This window comes from Mobula hypostoma, chromosome 7 (genome assembly GCF_963921235.1).
Source record: "Mobula hypostoma chromosome 7, sMobHyp1.1, whole genome shotgun sequence".
NCBI lineage: Eukaryota > Metazoa > Chordata > Chondrichthyes > Myliobatiformes > Myliobatidae > Mobula > Mobula hypostoma.
Window position 1 is genome coordinate 47,902,385 of NC_086103.1, and position 20,457 is coordinate 47,922,841.

The following is a 20,457-nucleotide window of genomic DNA, read 5'->3' on the forward strand; positions in this document are numbered from 1 at the left end:
AAGCACTTTAAAAATCTATCAGTGGTTTTATTTTTACACAATCTCTAAAAACTTCTAAAAACTCTAAAAATATCAAGTGTTGTTTGTCACTTGCATACTTCTAAATAATTTAACATTAACAATCCAATATTACTTGACTTACTGAGCTTCTGCAACTAAAGATTTTAAAATAAACTTCTCATATTCCATTATCTGTCCTTCAGGTCACTATTGCTCTTTTGAAATGTGCTCTTTATAAGATATTTTTTATCTGGATAGAAATATTTATTTTAAAGCACCTTACTGTATGTGCCACATATTACAATCTAAATAGCTCTACTGGATCGTCATCATGTCAGTCTTTTCCTCTGTTTTCTATTGTATAAAATGCACTTTCAAACAGAGTGATTCAATGGGATCGTCACATTCATTAAAATCTAATTCACAAAAGATATTTTCACATTAAATCAGAGTAGTAAAGACATTACGTGTACTGCATCAGATTTCCTTTCTCCCCACGAGGCCAAAAAAAAATTAATACCGTAGGGAAGCAACTAACTTTCTTTTTATATGTACAAATCGATTTGGCTTGATCAATGTCTCAGCTTTTGCACTTTAAAATTACACAACCGGTTTAAAACAGTTAAAGGAAAGAAGATGTCAGCCAGTCAGAGAGCAGAACAAAGAGCCGGGCCCTGAGCCGCCGCTTCTGCGCAGTCGCGGGCTGCGCGTGACGTCTATTTCCGGTCGGTCGAGGTCGTCTCCGCGCTTTGAAAAGAAGAAAAGAAACGGAAGGAGACGTCGTGCCAACGGACTCTCTGTGGTCTTTAGTGTGCTAGTTCGAAGTCGGCCTTAAATTATACTGTTTCTTGTACTTTGAGTTGCCAAATCTCGGTAAGTATGCGTTTAGGATTAATTTAGGATGTTTTTTTCTATCGCCGCGCCACCTCGGTTCCGAAGAAACCAGAGTATGCGGTGGTTGGCGCGTGCGCGTGGCCTACGCAGGCCCTGCGGCCTAGGCCTAGGCCTCGGCGTCTCAGCCGCTTTTATTTTCGTAATGTAATCGATGATTTCCCCGAGACTGGGCCTGGTGATCACTGCCCGTCTTTTACTTTGCCTTTTTTTCCTCGATGAATATTGTCTTTTCAAAAGTCTTATTTTCGAAAATAGGCCCAATTAATTGGCGCCATTTGATTTTCCTCAAGTGTCACATTTTTCCCCTTTTTGAGCGACATTACAAAACGTTGCAAAATCTCGTCGACATTTCGTTCCTTGTTTAAGTCCAATTGCTTCCGGAAATTCAGAGAATGTGAAACTACCAATTGTTCCGCGTTAAATGCGAGCGGTATTTAGCGAGAAAATTTTACCATATTTTAAAAGCCACCTAATAACGCCATTAATGATCCGTGTGTAGGATAGACGGGCGGGCGCACTGAGGACGCACATTCCGGGAGAGTGCAGGCTGGCCCGGGAAATGAAGGGTCCGTTCCCACCAGCGTTAAGTTGATTTTATACATACATCGGGGAAACACTGCTACCGTACTTTTACAGTACATAAATGGCGTCATAAGCGTATAAGACAAATGAGAATGAGTAATTACGGAAAGTGAAGATGGGGGAACTAGTTCTGCCGTTCGTAGGAGAACGTATGTGCGTCAGACATTTGAATTTAATAATATGGTGGAAGCTCGTTTATATTTGCGGTGGTTCATAATTTCGTATCCTGGGAATGACCTGTATACAGCCTTTATTCATAATTTATGGTTGGTTGTTTTAATATTACAGCTCCTTCCAAGACACAAAATTATCCTTGAGGGTTCTTATAATGTAGTTAGACTCGCTAAACATACGTTATGAACATATTCAGAAAACGTTAACGTATAGTTTTAAATTTAAATATTTGATATAAAACGCGTTTTAAAGAATTCTTAAAGCTGTATTGTAGATAATGACGTGCATTTAAGCAATTTAAGATTACCAACCTGTACAATGTAACTATACCAGATAATCTAGCTAACCTTTGAGAAATTTGTGCAGTCGTTAATTACTTGGTTTAAAATTGTGTTTTATGTTGGAGATGAGAACTTTCGGAAGTAGATCTAATTTACCAGTTGTGATTTGTGCTGTAGTTTGATACTCTGCTATTTAGTTGTTTACCAAAGCAAATTTTTTCAGCCTGATTAGCAATCAGATCAAGTTCAAACAGTACAGGGTAAGAACTTTTATGTTAGCTTTTTATTCAAAAGTTTTTAATAGCTGTAGTTCTTTTGTCCCTGTTGGATTGCCCTTTTCTCCTCTCCCCAGCAAAAAATTAATTTGAAGTTGTACTGTTCCATTTATTTTCAGGGATATCACTGTCTTGCAAACTTAACATTATATTTATGTGTTTCAAAGTCAATGTGACTTAAGTTTCCTTTATGGGAGGTTTATTTTGAATCGTGTTCAAAGGAGAAGGCATCTTTAGATTTCAACTTAGACAGTGTTGCAAATACATGCTAGGTTTGGAGAATTTTGGAGCATTGGGTTGGGCGCTTGAGGCCAGTCAAACTATATAAATTGTAACTCCAAATGTATGATCTTGGTTTGAGTTCAAGGCAGCATAACTTCCCAAGAAGAGCAGGGTGAGCTGCCTCAACAACCATCGCCCTGTAGCCCTCATATCTGTGATGAAGATGCCGGTCATGGTTAAAATTCCTGCCTGAGGAAGGACCTGGTTTGGCTGCAATTTGCCTCCCACTGCAGTTGGTCTACAGACTCGATCTCTCTGTTGGCTTTGGAGCACCTGGACAACAGCAATGCATACATCAGGCTGCTGTTTATTGATTACAACAGACTTGAGCCCTTGTGCTTCCTTTGCATCTGGATATTTGACTGCCTTACTGGGAGACCACAGTCAGCGACATCTCCTCACTGACTCAACACAGGTACACCTCAAGAATGAATGCTCTACACTCATGATTGGCGAGGTACAGCTCAAACACAATCTCTGAATTTGTTAAAAACGCCACTTTCAGAATATCGACCGCTGACAAGGAAGTGTACGGGAGAAAGATTTGGTGCTGTCACAGCAACAGCCTTGAACTGATTGTAAGCAAGACCAAGGAATTGATTGTAGACTTGAGGAAGGGGAAGTAAAGAAAACAGATACCAGTGCTCATTGAGGGGATAACAGTGGAAGGGGAAAGTAACTTCAAGTTCCTGGGTGTTAACTTCTCGGAAGATCTGACAAGGGCATACAATATTGATGCAATCACAAAAAGGTGAATCAGTGGTCATACTTCATTATGAGATTGAGGAAATTTGGTATGTTACAGATTGCTACAGATGTGCAGTGGAGATCATTCTGACTGGTTGCATCATATGAAGGCTGATGTTCACTGTTTACCACCATTGGGGGCATGTTGAAATGTGGGTGGCTTAGAAGACTGCATCCGTAATTAAGGATCGCTACCATCAGGAACATGCATTCTTCTCGGTATCTTTGGGAGGGAGGTACAAAAGCATGAAGACCCACGCTTCATGTTTTAGGAACATCTTCCCTTCCACCATCTGATTTCTGAACAATCCATGAATCAGAGGACTTACTCGGTCTTTCTCTTGCACAACTTATAACTTTGTCTTGCATTGTACTGCTGCCATAAACAACACATTTTATAACATGCCAGTAATAGAAATTTTAAAAGAAAAATCGGCTTTGTATCTCACAGTGATATAGTCATACTTTATTGATCCCGGGGGAAATTGGTTTTCGTTACAGTTGCACCATAAATAATAAATAGTAATAAAATCATAAATAGTTAAATAGTAATATGTAAATTATGCCAGGAGTTAAGTCCAGGACCAGCCTATCCACTGTTTCATATACAGTGAGGATTTCAAAATCAGTGAGGATTTTGTTGGAAGCAGCCCACGAGTGTTGCCACACTTCTGGCACCAATGTAGCATGCTTAATATTCACTAATGACACCTGTGCATCTTCTGGAATGAGGGAGGAAACCCCACACTATCACAGAGAGAACATAAACTCCTTACAGACAGCAGTGGGAATTGAATGCTGATTGGTGATCGCTGGTGCTGTAAAGTAATTGTGCTGCTATGCTACAATGCAGCCCTAATAAACCTGATTCTGATTCTCTCCTTTCAACATCTTAAAGCGCACTATAAGCTTTTAAACATTAAACAAATTGGATTATTAATTTAGCTAACCCCAGTTTTGTCAAGTATGTTAAGAATCCCCATGGTGTTATTTCAGGGAGTAATTAATCCAGATCTTTGTTCATATTTCTCTCTCAGCATTAAGGAGGATTACCAAATGGTTGCCATGTAAATGTTGCTGTGAACTTGCTATGTGCAAATTGATTGCTATGCTTCCTGTATCAGAACAGTAACCAGACTTCAATGTACTTCATCCCAGAAGGTACCCCAGGAAAGGTGACGCAGCAATTAAGAAAGTTTTAATAAATCAAAGCAGGTTAAGCTTTCAATGATCTCCCTCTTCTCTCTCTTGGGCCCCCCCCCCCCCCGTGATGTCGTCAGAAATGGCAGTTTTTGTTTTGACACAATCTTGGTGGTGGGAGGTGGAGAATGGTGGTAAAGGAGAAAATGTCAGCTGTAACTCTGTAGTATTTGGGTCAATATTATTTGAAAGAAACCCAATTCCAGAGTTACAAGCAGAAAAATCTAGGTTGACATTCTGATGCATTGCCTAAGAATGCTGAATAATGCTATCTATCACTTAAAACATCAAAATAGTAAGGTTTTTTTTTGCTATTGAAGGAATAAAATTGGGACCTTTCATGCAGTTGTCTTTGCCAATATTAAACTTACAACAAATGTTAAAATTATTTTGGTCATATAACATTAGTCTTTTACTGATTTTTCTTTGTGCATTTTCAATACCAAAAAAACTTAAATAGGCTGCAAAATGTTTTGACTAGTTGATCATTTTGAAATTATATCAATGCAAGCCTGTTCATAAGACAGCTATGGAAAAACCTTTTGAGCTTCAGTACAAATCAGTTTTTGTGTAGCTTATATTTAATGTCGCAAGATCTTATGTTTTTCAAAGTTTGCCAAACAATTTAATCTTGGTATTAATATAGCTGACCAGAAGCTTGATTAAATTATTAAGTTTCAAGGGATGATTAAAAGAGTAAAATGAGAATGTGACAGTTTTAGGTGGATAGTTGCAGATTTTAGATTCTTGGTAACTGAAGCCACTAACTTTTTAATATCTGATCAAGTGTCTACAATAGTTTTAAGTCTTAGTATCTGAAGCTGTTTGAGGATTGGAAAAGGATGAAGGATTTGAAGAATGAAAATAGGCAGTTGTCAGTCATGGGTTATCTGTTGAATGGGGCTTAGTGTAGGTCGGGGCATAGGCAGCAAGTTCATTAGAGATGACGAGTCAAGGGGGTTGCACGAACAGAGTTGACCGACATGGACATTGAAATAGTACAAAAGAGTTCTGAAACTGAGTATTGCTGAGGTTGCTAAACAGTTTAGCTTGGATTTGGGCAAGTGCCAAAGAAGGGGAGGTTTGTAGCTGTGGAATGATTTTTGATGCACTGAAGACAGTTCCAGCTAAATATTGGAAATAATTTTCTTATCCAGTAAATTGGTTCGGTGGCAAGATGCAAATATTGAATGTTTGTGACCAAAAGTTTGTTACTATTGGGGTGCCATATGGGTTACTTGCATTAAGAAGTTTGCACATAACAGAATTGACGTGAATCAAAGCTTTAGGCTACAAAAGAAGTGACAAGGATGGTCTAGTGTAGAACTGGCAAATGCAATTTAATTTGAAGTGAGGTAATGCATTCTGGAAATATCAAGGTAAGTCTATACAATAAATGAGCAAACTGAGTTAGGTAGCAACTAGGACTTTAGAACTAGTTAGTGGGATGGGTTGGTAATGCAGTTTTTAAAAGTGCATAGGGTGATGCATGTGTTTTAGTTAAGGTAAAGAATGAATGGGGAGGTGATAAACTACATCAACTGCTGCTTTTACTGTGTGTGGTTCTGGCTCCTGTGTTAAGAGTTATCGCACTAGAACGGTACAGAGAAGATTTTAGGTGTTTTGGATATAGGAAAATCTTGGCTTTGAGGAAACTTTGTATAGGTTAAGAAATTAGCACAACTACATAATAAAGCCACCTTTCATCAGAACTATTCTGATGAAAGATCATGAGCCTAAAGTAACTTTTTCTTTCACCGTAGATGGTGACTGACCTGAGTTCTTCCAGCATTCTGTGCTATTTTTTGAATAAACTGTTTGTGGGTAATGTGCTAAGCATTTGAGCTGGCTGAAGAAAGGTGGTGGAGGGGTGGTGAGAGCAAAGACCAAATAGCCAGGAATTCGTTTACAAAAAGTGTCAAAAAGCTGAAGGTATTTCATTAAAATCTCCAGAGGATGCAATGTACTTGATAAATTAAGGCAGAGAATATCTTGAATTATTCAAAAGCACTTGATTCTGCATCTCAAGAGTTGTGACCTAAAGGGCCAAAGAACTGGTGTTGAATGTGGGGTAAAAATGGGTGGCGCTTTTTTTTACCAGAGCAGACTCAATGTGTCATGGTTTTCTTCACAATGAATATTCAGCTCATTTTGAAAAATGGAACCATGGCTGTGGGAAGTGCTATTGTTCGTTATCACCAGTTAAGCATGTAGGAGCCGGTAGCTCTTGGCCAAAGGCCAGCTTTTAAATAGGAATAGTTCCAAGAATATAGAGATAATGAGATGTGAAGGGAAAAGATTTGCAGTCAGCTAGAACCAAACAAATGAAGTCTTCAGCTGGGTTATGAAGCAGTGGAGGATGGTGTGATTAATGCTGTCAACATCTGTATGCAGACTCAAAAGCTAGGAGTGGGAGGGGATGATTGCAGATTTGTCATGTTTGTATTGTGTTTTTTCTGACTTTTTACAGTAGCAGGGCTATGAATCCAGTGGAAAAGTTCTCGCAAAGAAAGAGACTGCATTCAGTTTCTGGGGGGGGGGCTCTGAAAATTTGTATTTGGTTTGTAAAAGGAGCAGGGTGAAGCTAATATTTTGAATAGAATGATAATAGGTTGGATGATGGAGATGGAAACTGGAAAACTAAGATTAGTCAATTTGGGGCCATAAAGAGATTAATCAACAGATTCATATGGATCTGGTCACCATGGTGTGTTTTGAAGATGAGCAGTTTTACCAGATGGGGATCGAGTCAAGAAGTACCTAGCAGTCATTGGTGATGCTTGAGTGTTCTTCTGCCACTATATGTTTAAATGCTTAAAAGATGTGCCAATGTTTTCTTCAGAGCTTTTAAAAGGGACAAAAACACCTGGAAGAAGTCATGTCTACCACAGAAAGTGATGGATTTGTTATCCGTGTCCGTGGACTTCCATGGTCTTCCGCTGCTGAGGAAGTGATGCGCTTTTTCTCTGGTATGTCAAATGTTAAGCATAATTTTTGCCCACAAGAAAATGAATCTCAGGGTTGTATATGTGACATATGTGCTTTGATAATAAATTACTTTGAACTTGATGAGAGTATCCAATCATATCGTTATAGGTATTTATATATTTGACAATGACTTTCAATTGTTTAGATGCTCTGTTTTGTTTTGGCTTTGTCTATTTTGAGTATCCAATAAAGTACAACTTTAATTGTTGGGACTTGTTAGTTGTGTTTCAAGCAGATGGAAGCTGGAAGATGCTACTTGCATTCTATTCTGACATCTGCACTTAGTGCCACACATTCGAGTCCTATTGTACCAGCAGGCTTCTTTGCAACATCATTCTGCAGTTCCATTTCATCCTTTGTAGCATTTGGCATTTCAGTAAAAATATATTTTTCTCTGTGTATCAGAGATTACGAAGCTCAGCTCTTGAATTCTAATCTGGATTTATTTTTTCAATTTTCTATGCTATCTTTCTAACTTTCAATGGAGGGCTTTGTGGGACGGAAGCATTAAATAAATCTTAGAGTAGGTTAAAAGGTTTCCACATCGTGGGCCAAAGGGTCTAAACTGTACTCGACTTTGTTCTTCCCCTCCCAAAATCTGCTTTGTTTTAATATATCCCTTTTTAATATTACCTCAATTGTAGACTATCAGTCTTCTAATTTTCACTTCACCCTCCTAAATCCACACCATTGTGAATTCTGAGCCCTTCAACTTCTTTGCTTCTGTGCTTATTGCTCTAGCCAAAAGATTTCACCTTGGAGTATATTCTTTCTGTCCATGTTTAGTTGGATTACGAACAATTCACAGAAATGGAACCCTGCCATAACCTGGGAAGGACCTGTATCCTGAAACGTTAGCTGTTTCTCTCTCTATTCAGATGTTGCTATATCAGTATTTTCAATATTTCTGAATGAGCCTGTTCTTTTTCAGATTAAGAATACCTAAATTTTAATGTCTCTGTCTGAAATAACTTGGGGAATTGCTTCTAAAAAGTTATCCAGCAAAAGATCTTGCGTAATTGTGCCTGTTCTTCCTCAGCTATCTCAGCAACACTAGGGTTTTACAATCCCGTGGTTTAACCGTAATTGAAAACTTATCCAAAAGAGTTCGAAGCTCAATATCAGGGAGAAATAATTTGAAACTATAAAATTTGAATTTCCAAGTAGGGTTATCTTTCAATCTGAAAAAAATTTCCATTGTCTTTCAAGGCTGTTAAGTAATTCTATGTAATTTTTGTTCTGAGTTGATTAAAATCTTAATTAGAATTTCCGCATCTAATAGATACCAATTAGGTATTCCCTATGTGGTTTGCTGCAAGACGAATGCAGGTTTGATTTTTACTTGGATTTTAATTGACTAATATTCTTCAGGTACCTTTTTCTATAGACAAAGTGAACTTTGAGCTTTAGTTTTACCTTTAAAACAGAATTAGTATTGATCTCACTTGGGCTATTATAAGTGCCTTTATATCTCATTGCAATAAATAGATTTGTGATATATTGTGTATTTTTCACCATTCTGCCAATAATTTGGCAGAGGAAGAAAAACAGGCCTTTTGAAGCTGTCCTGCTGTTGAATTAGGTCATGGTCGATCTGGTCTTCCATTTCTTAGTTTTTGTAAAGTAATCGGTTTCCCTTCAATATTTGTTTTCCCCAGTATCCTTGGCCTTCTGAAGCAGGGTATTCTAGATTTCAGATTTAACTACTTTCTGAAGTTGTTTCTATATGACGTATATAGCATGAATATGAAAACTAAATTGCCGTTTGTTTCTAGCTAATCTCATTGCTAAGTGAATTGGTATATAGATAGCCAGACGGCTTTTGAAAAATAGACATATTTGGGGTGTGTGGGGGGGAAAGAGCTTACCTTTTTCCTTGGTAAGCATGATACCAAGGTTATATTAAAGTACCAGACTTTCTTTGGCATAGATTGGTACATGGTGTACAATGAAGTGCACTCTTCAACATTAGACTTGGAATTGTGGCATGACTTATTCTGCCAGTACTACATAATTTGTTTGCATTAGTAGCTTAGAACCATATAGCTTAGAAATTGGCTTTTTGTCCTGTCAAGCTTCCATTTGTATTTGATACAGTTTTTATTTTCCCCAATTTTTATCAACTTGCTTCCAAATTTCTCTCCTGTGCATGCTAAGGTATCCACAATGGTCAATTAACTTACCAGCCTGCGCATCTCATGTATGGAAGGAAACAGAAGCAACAAATAATATGCTAAGTCTGTGGTCAGTATTGATCTAGGTACTATCTGCGCAAGCTGTGCTACTGCGCTGTAACACCTAGCTTTAGTGGTTTCATATCTTTGTTCCAGATGCCCAGTTTTATGTAACAGACTTTGAGCACGTGTGTATATAGTGTCAAAATCTATATCCGTGACTCTTGGAGGAAAAGCTGCTTGCTCAAGGAAACTGAACTAAGAAATTGTATTTGTCAATAGACCTTGGAGTTGGGGAAAAGTTCATTACTGAACAGGTTTTCTGGACCTGGTTTTCTTAGAGTAACTGAATAATCATAGTTGGACTGTTTGACTTAATATCAAATTTTTAGTTTCTAAAATGTTGCATGAATAAGAATTAAAATTATTGAAGGATTTTTCCGTTTTGTGCATAATAGATGTACATTTATGGCTTTTTTTGTTTCAGATTGCAAAATCCTAAATGGGATTTCTGGAATTCATTTTACTTATACCAGAGAAGGCCGACCAAGTGGAGAAGCATTCATTCAGTTGGAATCTGAAGATGATGTCAAACTTGCATTGAAGAAAGATAAAGAAAGTATGGGGCATAGATATGTAGAAGGTAAGTTCAGCATTTCAAGTGTTGGCAGTAGCGCTTATGCACATTATCTATATCATGGCGAATTGGCACATGCTAATCAACTGCTTTGTAACCTAACAAAATTGGATTTGGGAGGTTGGGGAGGTGTTTGAAGGTTTCTTGGAGTCAGGGCCAGTGACTAGTGGTGTGCTGAACAAGTAATTATTGGGATCCTTATGTATGTTTTTAAGAAGGCTTGATCAGTAAGTTTGTGGATAATGAGGTGTTATTGATAGCAAAGAAGAATATTGTAGATTATGGGGATCTTGGACACCTGGAGAAGTGGGCCAAAGAGTGACAAATGGATATGAATACAGTTAAGTGATGTAATGTGTTTTGGAACCAATATTGGACTTGTGCTACCAATGTCAAGCTCTAGGGGGTGCAATGAAACGGACTTGGAGTACAAGTGCATAGTTCATTGAAGGTGGTGAAAACGGTATTTCACGTCAGACTTTAGTCACGTGTTGCTGAGTGCAGGAGTTGACACATCACTGTAGCTGTTCTGTTGTTTGTGAGGGCATACCTGGGATAATGTGTACAATTTTGGTCATCCTGTTATAGAAAGATGGGTTAAACTGAAAAGTGCGGAGAAAACTTGCAGAGATGTTGACAGGACTAGAGGACTTGATTTTTCGGGAGAGGTTGGCCAGGTTCGGTCATTATTCTTTGGAATGTAGAAAAATGAGGGATGAGCTTGTAGAAATATTTAGCTGAGAAGTGTTAACTGTCTTTTCCCCCGGGATAGGGGGAATCTCAAACTACAGATGTAGTGTGAGAGGGAAAACTAATAGGACCTCAAGGTCAGCTTTTTCACACAGGCGTGAATATATGGAATGAGCTGCCAGAGGAAATGGTTGACCTGGTGTAATGGTGTGAATTAAGTACATTTGGGGGGAGGGGTGTTAGTGGAATGCAGGAAATTGGCACTAGCTTCTTGTGATAGAGCCTTTATCCTTACTGTATTGATCTAAACTCTAAACATAAAAGCAGTTATATTCAGGATAACTGAATTTTTTTAGCGTTTGTTGTTTTGAAAATAAATTCTTAACTTTCTTTTTAATTTTTAAATCCAGTATTTAAATCTAACAACATTGAAATGGACTGGGTTTTGAAGCACACCGGCCCCAATAGCCCCGATTCGTCAAATGATGGCTGTGTTCGTCTTAGGGGACTGCCATTTGGCTGTAGCAAGGAAGAGATAGTACAATTTTTTACAGGTATTTAAAAAAAAAAAGCAGGTTTTCCTCAAACAGTAAGTTTTAAAGTATGTTTAATATTACTGATCCTTATTAACAGTACTCTTGACCTGATTGAGCTAATAGTATTCGTTTCTGGTGGAAGATAATATTTTTGCATTCATTCCATTTGAAATTTAGATTAAATGTGCCTGAATTAACAGTAACTACAGTGAAGAAATGTCCATGTACTTCATGATAGTCCCTGCACATGGATGAATTTTTTTTCAAATATCTATTTTTGTATTGAATTTGGGGTGGCCTTATTTGCTCTGCTGAGAGCAGCTTGTACCGATTCAGAGCAGAATTGCAAAATTTCTATGAATGTTAAAATGGTTGTAAATTTAAAAACTTTAATTTTACAAGTTAATCCCAAATGGAGTTCCATGATTAAGGCCAAAATAAACTTACCCTATCCAACCTTTTAATTACATTGCCATTTTAAACAATTTATTTGGGGAGGCTCCATAAGCCCTAACCTTAGGATTCAATTTCTTTATAGGAGCAGTAGAGCTAAGGAGTAATGTCACTAATATTAATAAATTAAGTCAGTGATTAATGATTATTCAAGTGCTGGTGCTGTACATGTCTGGATTTTTCAGTTGAACTTTGCCATCTTTTTAGAAAGAATGTTATTGAGTCACTAATACAATTTAAAAAAAAAGTACTTCTGCTCTCCTAGTTACTTTTTCCAAAATAATTTCTTTTCCACATTCAGAATGAAATGTGTAATCATACACACCTACCATGGTGGTGCTAATTTTTTTTTATTTGGGTTCACTAAATGGTAGGGAAACTCAGCAAATTTCCAAACTGAATTTTGATGAAATTTAGATGATTTCATGCTCTAAACTAGTTATCCTACAATTTTTCCAGCTAAATACGCTTTGTTTTCACTCCATGTGTCATACTTAGGAAAAAATCTTTTCTATCATGCAACCTCTAATTTACCAATGTATTTAAAATTTGTATTGTTTTCCTTCTAAATGTGTATTGGTAATGTGTTGATTTCGGGGGATATAATTCACAGGCTTGGCAATACAATGCACCATGGCACACATTTGTGCTGGAAGGGTATAAGGTTTCCTTTAATGCCCTGTTTTGAGCAGCTTTTAAGCTTCTATGGGCTACAATGAAAGACTGGGCCATGCAATTTTAACTCATTTACTGCAAAAAAAGTGACTGGGCTTCTGGAGTCTGCAAATAGTGGACTTCATGGTGTCCTTATGCTAGAGCAGGTGGATGGTGTTGAGTGAGTAAGGGAAAATTTGGCTTGCCTTTTTTAATCTAGTTTGATTTGGTAAGATGTGCCATGGGGGCTAGAAAGGCACTACTGATAATTCAGCGTGGTGTTCCTACTTAAATCTGCAGTTTAAAGTGTTGGTTCCAAATGGTTCCCAGAGTAACTGCATAATTTACACAACTTGAGGCTTGCAGACCAGAAAAACATTGCCTGTGGAAAGATTCTGGGGCATTTTAAGTAGGGCATGGTACCTGTATAAAGGGGTTAACAAAAATTGTATTGTTTCCACTCTTGCATGTGTGGATATGGAGAGGGAACTGTAGTTCTTTGGCTCTGGCCCCACAGTCCAGTTGCAAATTTAGATTTGCATGTTGCAAAATAACCACTTGGATGAAATCTCAGTATTGAATGCCTGTGGAACTGGATAGCTGCTGTTATTAAGGGGCAGGGAGTGTTTTTTTTTGGTTTTATTTTAACCTAAAGCATTTTAATGTCCAGAAAACACTTTTTTAGTTGCATTGTGTATGTTCTAAATTGATTTCGAATTTGTTCAAAATCTGAGAAGTATAACTGCTGTTTTAAATGAAATTGAATCTTGTTCTGTTCTAAGGTGTTCTGTGACACGTATAGATAGGCTTCAACCAGGGTATTCCCTGTGGTTTGTTAGATACTTGTATTTTTTTATACACAAATTGTCACAAAACACTTTAGTGCATTTTTATTCTTGAGTTTTAGCTTGTAGTAATTTACATTTTATAATTGCAAAGTCATAAGTAATCATTGGGCATGTGCACCCTTTAATGTTGTCCCCTACTGGGGTTATTTGTCCTTGGGTTGAAGGGTTGGAAATCGTGCCAAATGGGATAACATTGCCGATGGACTACCAGGGGAGGAGCACGGGGGAGGCCTTCGTGCAGTTTGCCACACAGGATATAGCTGAAAAGGCTCTAAAGAAACACAAGGAAAGAATAGGGCACAGGTGGGGATGGATGGATGAGTCACTTTTCTTATGGTATATGATTGTTATCTAGTACAAGTTGCTGTAGTATTATGGCGAATGTTTCATCTGGATGTGTTTTTGTTTTGGATTTTAAATGAAGCTTGTCACAACTTACAGCTGTTAATACCATAAGAAAATGTGATTAAGCATAATTTAAAATATTTAATTAAGCACATAACACAATTTTTGCTTTAATTGTTATTTTTCAAGCATTGTAAAATAAAATGGAATTAGTGGTAACCTGAAAAGCTACTTGCCATTTTAATGAATATTCTGAATGTACTTATCACTAATTGTTTATACGTCTCCTTTCTAGATCAGGGATGCCCAAACCCCTAAACTCAGTTGCTCAAGGCTGAGTGGGAGATAATGAGCTGAGATTAACAGAACTTCATGTACATACTGCTATGTGCATACTATCCCTTGAAGCAAACACAGTTATCAAATGATATTGGTCACCTAATTTCACTTCCAAATTTTGACAAGCACTTGAGGTCTGCAAGAACACAAAGTTGGACCTTAACCAAAGGGTTGTGGTCCACTTTGTAAAGTACCTGCCCATATTGTTATTGCTTTCAAGTCAAATATGAAAAATCTTCACTTAAAGCAATAGCTCATTTTATCTTTCATTGTTTCAGATTCCATTTTTTGTCACCTGTCAAAACATTCTCTCAAACTTCCATTTCCTGGCAATTGGCTCCATGCTTTGGATATCCTATGCCTTGTGTACAATAGAAAGTATAAAGTAGAGCTTTTTTCCCCCCAGTAAATTCAATTGTCATGGGTCATAGTTTGGGTGTCCTTGCTCTAGATGATTTCTTTGGATATGTTGTAATTGTAGATGATGCTGATGCAAATTAATATACACCATAAAAGGATGTTCTTTTTTAAATAGTTTATGGCAAATAGTTTTTCAACCTTTTAAAAGTATGTGATTTGACAGTTAAGTACACAAGTATTCCTCCTCCAGTGACTTGAAACAATTTCCTTTCATGCCTGAGACCTTTCTTCCATTAGTTGGGACAAGGTCTCACCTTGGCTGTGAATGGAATTTTGATTTTACTGCATAAACTGGCTTGGTATTAACCACCTGTTTGAGGATGGTGTACTTGCTGTTTGCATTTGTTAACTGATATTTTAAAAATTGAGAAAAGGTGCATCAAAGTGGAGTTGGAGGTGCTGTGGATGAACTTTGGGCAGATTGCCAAAATGTAAACTTTGCATTATGTTGCACCTGACTTGTAACAATCCTAACATCAGACCTGAATATGAAATTGACATGCACCTCAATGGAAAGCATCCCATTATCAAGCATCTTAATTGTATTCAAATTGATCTTAATTTGTTTAGCCTCCAAAATACAAATAGGATCTTTCTTCTGCTGATCTTTCTCTTCCCATTTTTCCACTTTTAAGAGGGTTTTCTTTGTTTGTCCTCCTTCCTCCACACCACCATCCCTCACTTTCTTCCATCCCCTAAAGCATTAGCAAAAATTAGCAGTTTGGAGTCTTTAAAGTTTTGTATCTTGGTTTTTGAGACTGTTAAAGAAAAGATTCTGACGTCTTGGGGAAAGGAAATGATCCTCTGCATTTGTCTGGTTAGTTATAACCTCAACCTTTTAAATCAGCTAGTTTTAACTAGATTGTTTGGCTGTACTTAACCATTGTCAAGGCTTTTTTTTGTATATTTGTGGGTAAGGAACATTAGGTTATAAGTTGATGAATTGCGCTATTACGTGTTGGGAGGTGGGGTGGGGGAGAGCTGGAATGTCATCAAAGTTGAATCATCTTCAGAATTCTCTTGCAGATTGGACCACAGCAGTTTCTTTATTCTCCTTCATGCTCAATTTCCGTAACAAAACTGCTCAAGCCTACTTGATTTTCCATTAAACAAATGAATTTAATTCTGAGCAGACATTTCAATTTTTATATTCCATTCATCCAGAGAAACTGCAGAGCTTTAAATTACGTTTGGTGGTTATGTTGGATGTATGAAGTTCTAAATTTTGAGTATTTATCAAGTATTCTGACTTGAGAAAAGTTGAACTAAAATGATAAGGGGGAACTATTTGTAGGATAAATCACCAGCTGATAACAAGTGATCCTATGTCTCTGGTTTGTGAGGAATGTAATACTTGCCAATTTGGGAAGCACCCCAATTTTGGAACTACAGTCCCACCAATTTGGAAAAGGTCTGCCTTATTTCCTTGGTTATCATCAGCTGCCAGTCACAGTTGTAATTATGTTCAGTGCATTGAAATTTGGGGGAAAAAATCTTTTGCTGTTTTATGGCAAGACAACTGGATTGCTTTTTACAACCAGAAGATGATTATCATGTTGATGTATTACAAACTTTCCCAACTTGGTTCTCCACTTCCTTTAAGTATGCTATATCCTATTTGTATATGGAGCTTGAACAAATCCACTTAACCTCTCCATCTATGCATAGTCATCCTTATTCTTTGAAAGAAATTACACTTCCACAAAGAGCTGCTGTCTTTTGTCACCTTTCTGATTTGGTGGCATAAGATGTCTTTTTGATAGTTGAAGCGCAGAAGATGTAATTCAGAATGTAGCAATGTATATTTAAAAAATGGGAAGATGTTCCAAATGTTGACTGTGATTCTTAAAGGACCATGTCACAAGTGACTCTTCCTATCCTCTCTTCCTATCGTTTTATTTATGTGGAGGTTGAAGGTCATTCAAAGAATGAAGAATATTTTCTGTATGATTTGCAATCCACATCTTAGGACACAAATGCTGTTTTAATAGGTTTTAACTAAACCTTTAAAAAGCAAAACTTTATTTTGAAATACTTCATGATTACTAGTTTATTGCCAAACTATTGTCTCAAGTTGTCACAAAGTTTCAGTAATGGTAAAATATCTTTTCATTTCAAAATCTGAACTTGCAACTTGATGTTTTGAAAAATATTGAAACAAACAATTTAACTTCTGTATTTTACATTTAATTCTAATGATGATATTAAAATAAACTTTGGTCTATGGGTCTAAAGTATTGTAGCTGTGTGAAATGCATGTTTAGGTCAAGTGCATTTGCTATTGTATTTTTCATATATGAATTAACTAAGATTAAAACATTTAAATATGCTGCATAATCTTTTAGGTATATTGAAATATTCAAGAGCAGTCGGGCTGAAGTGCGCACCCATTATGATCCTCCTCGTAAATTAATGGGTGGTCAGAGACCAGGTCCTTATGACAGACCAATGGCTGGGAGAGTTTATGGTATTCCCAATCGAGCCGGATCTTATGAGAAGATGAGACGTGGAGTGTATGGTGGTGGTAAGCAATTGAAGGGGAAGATTGAACATGGCTTTAATGGTGCAAGCTATTTTAATATATGTAACTACCAGAATAATACTAAAGGGCAACTTAATTGACTAAGTTGGTTTAATCTTGACATTGATCATAATTCTATCTAAATGTTCCACTAGTAACTGTATCCATCACTACTAAAAGCCATACTTAAAGGAATTTCAGCTGAGTGGCAAACAGGCAAGATTGCAAGAATTGAATTTTAATCATTGACATTTCCTTATGCTTGCTAACATTTCCACATTTTCTTTGAGGGGTGTTCTAAGGCTATGGTGTTGCCTCAGCTCTTGTCGTCCAGTCACCTTTATAGTGGCAGGGACCACGTGGGCTAGAATGCTGTTCAGCATGGTTGACCCAGGGTGAACGTTGCTGCTTGCTGGTCAGTTTCACTGAGAATGGGGAGGTCTGTCCAGGCTTGAGCAGGCCCTGCTGATTCACTGTTTTGGTGAATTTCAAGCAAAAAAAAAAATCCCACTTTGGTTTGGGGCTTAATGACCACACCAATAATTACTGTATATCAAAGAATAAATTTGCTTGTGCAGACATCTTGTTCTAATACCTGTAGTGCAACTTTAGTTAAAGCTAAATTAATGGAATTTCAGTCTGTTGCATCATCTGTAATTGTTATGAGTTATCATTTGAGGTAATGTGCCACCTCAACTTTAATCTCTGACCAGGTTATGGAAGCTATGATGATTACAATGGATACAGTGATGGCTATGGCTATGGCACCGAACATGCATATGGACGAGATAGGGGTGAGTTGTTTTGGGCTGGATAATATTGTACTTCTGTATGTATTTCAATAAATACCTAATTGGATGATGCCTCAGCAGGATTGACCGCACAAGCATACGGAACCACTGATACTAGCTTTCAAAGTACAACGGGTCATTGTGTGCACATGAGAGGGCTGCCTTTTCGAGCTACAGAGAATGATATCTGCAATGTAAGTGAAACATTGTATTTTGTGCATCTAACAAGTTTATTTTTCCCTCCATGTATTTTGCTTAATTTCTGTAGTTTTAAACAAGGTAGAATATTTGTGGTTGTTGAAGAAATGTCTTAAGGTAATTTTTTTAAAGAATTTGTGAACACTAAACTTAACACTAAAGGTGTTAAACCTTTGGGTTTCAGTGCTTAAATTACTAGTATATCTAGATTGAATTGTAAAGTTTGGTTAAGTATTTAGTTTTGCTCTTAATATATCCTAAACTTAACGTGCATAATTTATGACATGTAAATTACTGTCCACATCTATAATTCAGTAATACTTTTAACAGTCTATTGTAATACAACAGCAATTGGTGTCCTTTCTCCTCCGCCCCCCCCCCCCCCCAATTCCCTGGAACTGATTTTTCTCTTCTACTTCAGTTTTTCTCGCCACTGAACCCAGTTCGTGTCCACATAGAAATTGGATCTGATGGTAGAGTGACAGGAGAAGCTGATGTTGAGTTTGCTACCCATGAGGATGCTGTGGCTGCTATGTCAAAAGACAAAGCCCATATGCGTAAGTTGATAAAAACAGAAAATTGTAGTGAGATGCAATGCAAGCATAACATTAGTTAATGTTTTCTTCTCCTTTGTTTTAAAGAGCATAGATATGTAGAACTCTTCCTGAACTCTACTTCTGGAGGCACTGGCAGTAGCTATGCAGCTCAGATTGCAGGAATGGGTGAGTGGATATGTGAATATTTTTAAAGGATCTTTTATCTTCCCAGAAGTTGCTAAGTTACTGATTCACAGTATTTTGTGAATCTTTTAGAGACTGACTGCTTGAAGTCTGCGAATCAACATTCACTAGAAAGTACAAAGTCATTGTGAAATATAAATGCAGCCTTTTTTGGGCTGATGTCAGTGCAGTTTAGTAGTTAAAACGATTTCCTGCCTGTCGGGAAACTATTTGAACTTACAACTTGAGATTTTTGCAAGTACTGGGGGGAAAAAAGTTGAGATACATTTTTTGGTCTGTTAATTTGAATGGGTGTGGCAATTTTCAATATTGGTGAAAATTATTTAATGCAGGTTTCAACATCTTACACTGGTTTTGTGATTTAATTATATGCATGCAAACTCTTATTTATGGCTCTAATGTGGGACAATTCCTTTGAGGAATGCTGACTGTTTTGAGTGGTGGCTGTTTTTAGGAAGCCAGTCAAGTTATGCAAGCCAAAGCTATGGTAGTCCCAACAGTCAACAGATAAGCGCTGGATATGGTGTTTATGGAAGCCAAGCTAGTTTGAGTGCATATGGTAAGTATTCTATTAAGTTTATACAATCTTTCAACCTTGACAGTTTTCTAAAAGTACAGATGAAAGTACATTTTGATGATTTTTTTTTGAAGATTACTTTGCAGGTAGCCAAGCTGGAATGAATGGAAGTTACTTTGGAACTGGAAGCAGAGGATCTATGGGAATGAATGGCATGGGTGGAATGTCAAACATGAGTGGTGGTTGGGGAATGTAACTTCATTATTTAACACGTATGTGAATTACCAGCTTAAACTTGGTTATGCTTATGAAATGTGAATTCAGTATATGCATTCCTTTCATTATGGCTAGAATCAGCATAAGCCTTTTCCTATGTTGACAGACTTTAGGGTGGTACCAGTGTGTTTATCCCCTGACTTTAGTATGAGACATGAGTATCATTTTGGTATTTTGGCACTAGTTATTCAAATTTGCATGTCACAACCTGTTGCACAAATGCAGTATACTACTTCTGTGGACTTGAATGATGCAACTGTATTGTCAAGTGCATAAAGTAAATTGCATTTTGTTGCTGGTACCAATCAGTTATCTTTCAGGACTAATCCACTTAAATTTCCAATACTTATGGGATTGGAACCCCAATGTTAAGTTTAATTGGCTGTGTGGTATGGTTTACTGTATAAAAAAAATTGTAATGTGTGGTAGTACATTAAATATACAAAATTCATTAAAAATATAAACACTGGTGGGTGTAAAGTGAGAACAATTATGTGCTTATTTGTTGCTTGACTTCATTTTTTATTTGTCTAAGAAAAGTCTCGTTTACTTTTTTAGAAAGTCAAAATGATGAGAAGCATTTTGGATGCTCTATGGCAAAATAAAATTTTAATGTAGAATTTTTCTTTAGACTGTTATAGTAGGGTTTAATCTTGAAGTCTTAAACATCTGAGGCTTCATGGTATCTGACAAGTCACTTTTGTTCAAATTTGTAAGGTGCAAAGTGGAAATAAACTCACTCAATAAAGCTTTGCTGTTTTTAAAGAGTGGTGCAGTAATTGATTTTTTTTGTAATCTTCCTGGAGTTGTATAATACCTGTTGGAAAGAGTTGTCATCAGAAACAAATTTCATTGGAACAATTAAATTACAGCATTGGGTGAAATAGTGAAGGGG

The 20,457-nt window shown here is 37.1% G+C and overlaps 1 protein-coding gene across 1 annotated transcript; it reads left to right on the plus strand.

Annotated features, from left to right (window-relative positions):
* Positions 1-726: 726 nt before the first annotated feature.
* hnrnph1l (heterogeneous nuclear ribonucleoprotein H1, like) lies at positions 727-20,329 on the plus strand. Its single transcript, XM_063053404.1, has 12 exons — positions 727-873; positions 7,278-7,404; positions 10,085-10,240; positions 11,335-11,478; positions 13,580-13,718; positions 16,865-17,043; positions 17,754-17,834; positions 17,913-18,025; positions 18,451-18,586; positions 18,671-18,751; positions 19,224-19,328; positions 19,421-20,329. The coding sequence occupies exons 2-12, from the start codon at positions 7,314-7,316 to the stop codon at positions 19,540-19,542; spliced, it is 1,347 nt and encodes a 448-aa protein (XP_062909474.1). The 5' UTR covers positions 727-873; positions 7,278-7,313; the 3' UTR covers positions 19,543-20,329.
* The last annotated feature ends 128 nt before the right edge of the window (positions 20,330-20,457 follow it).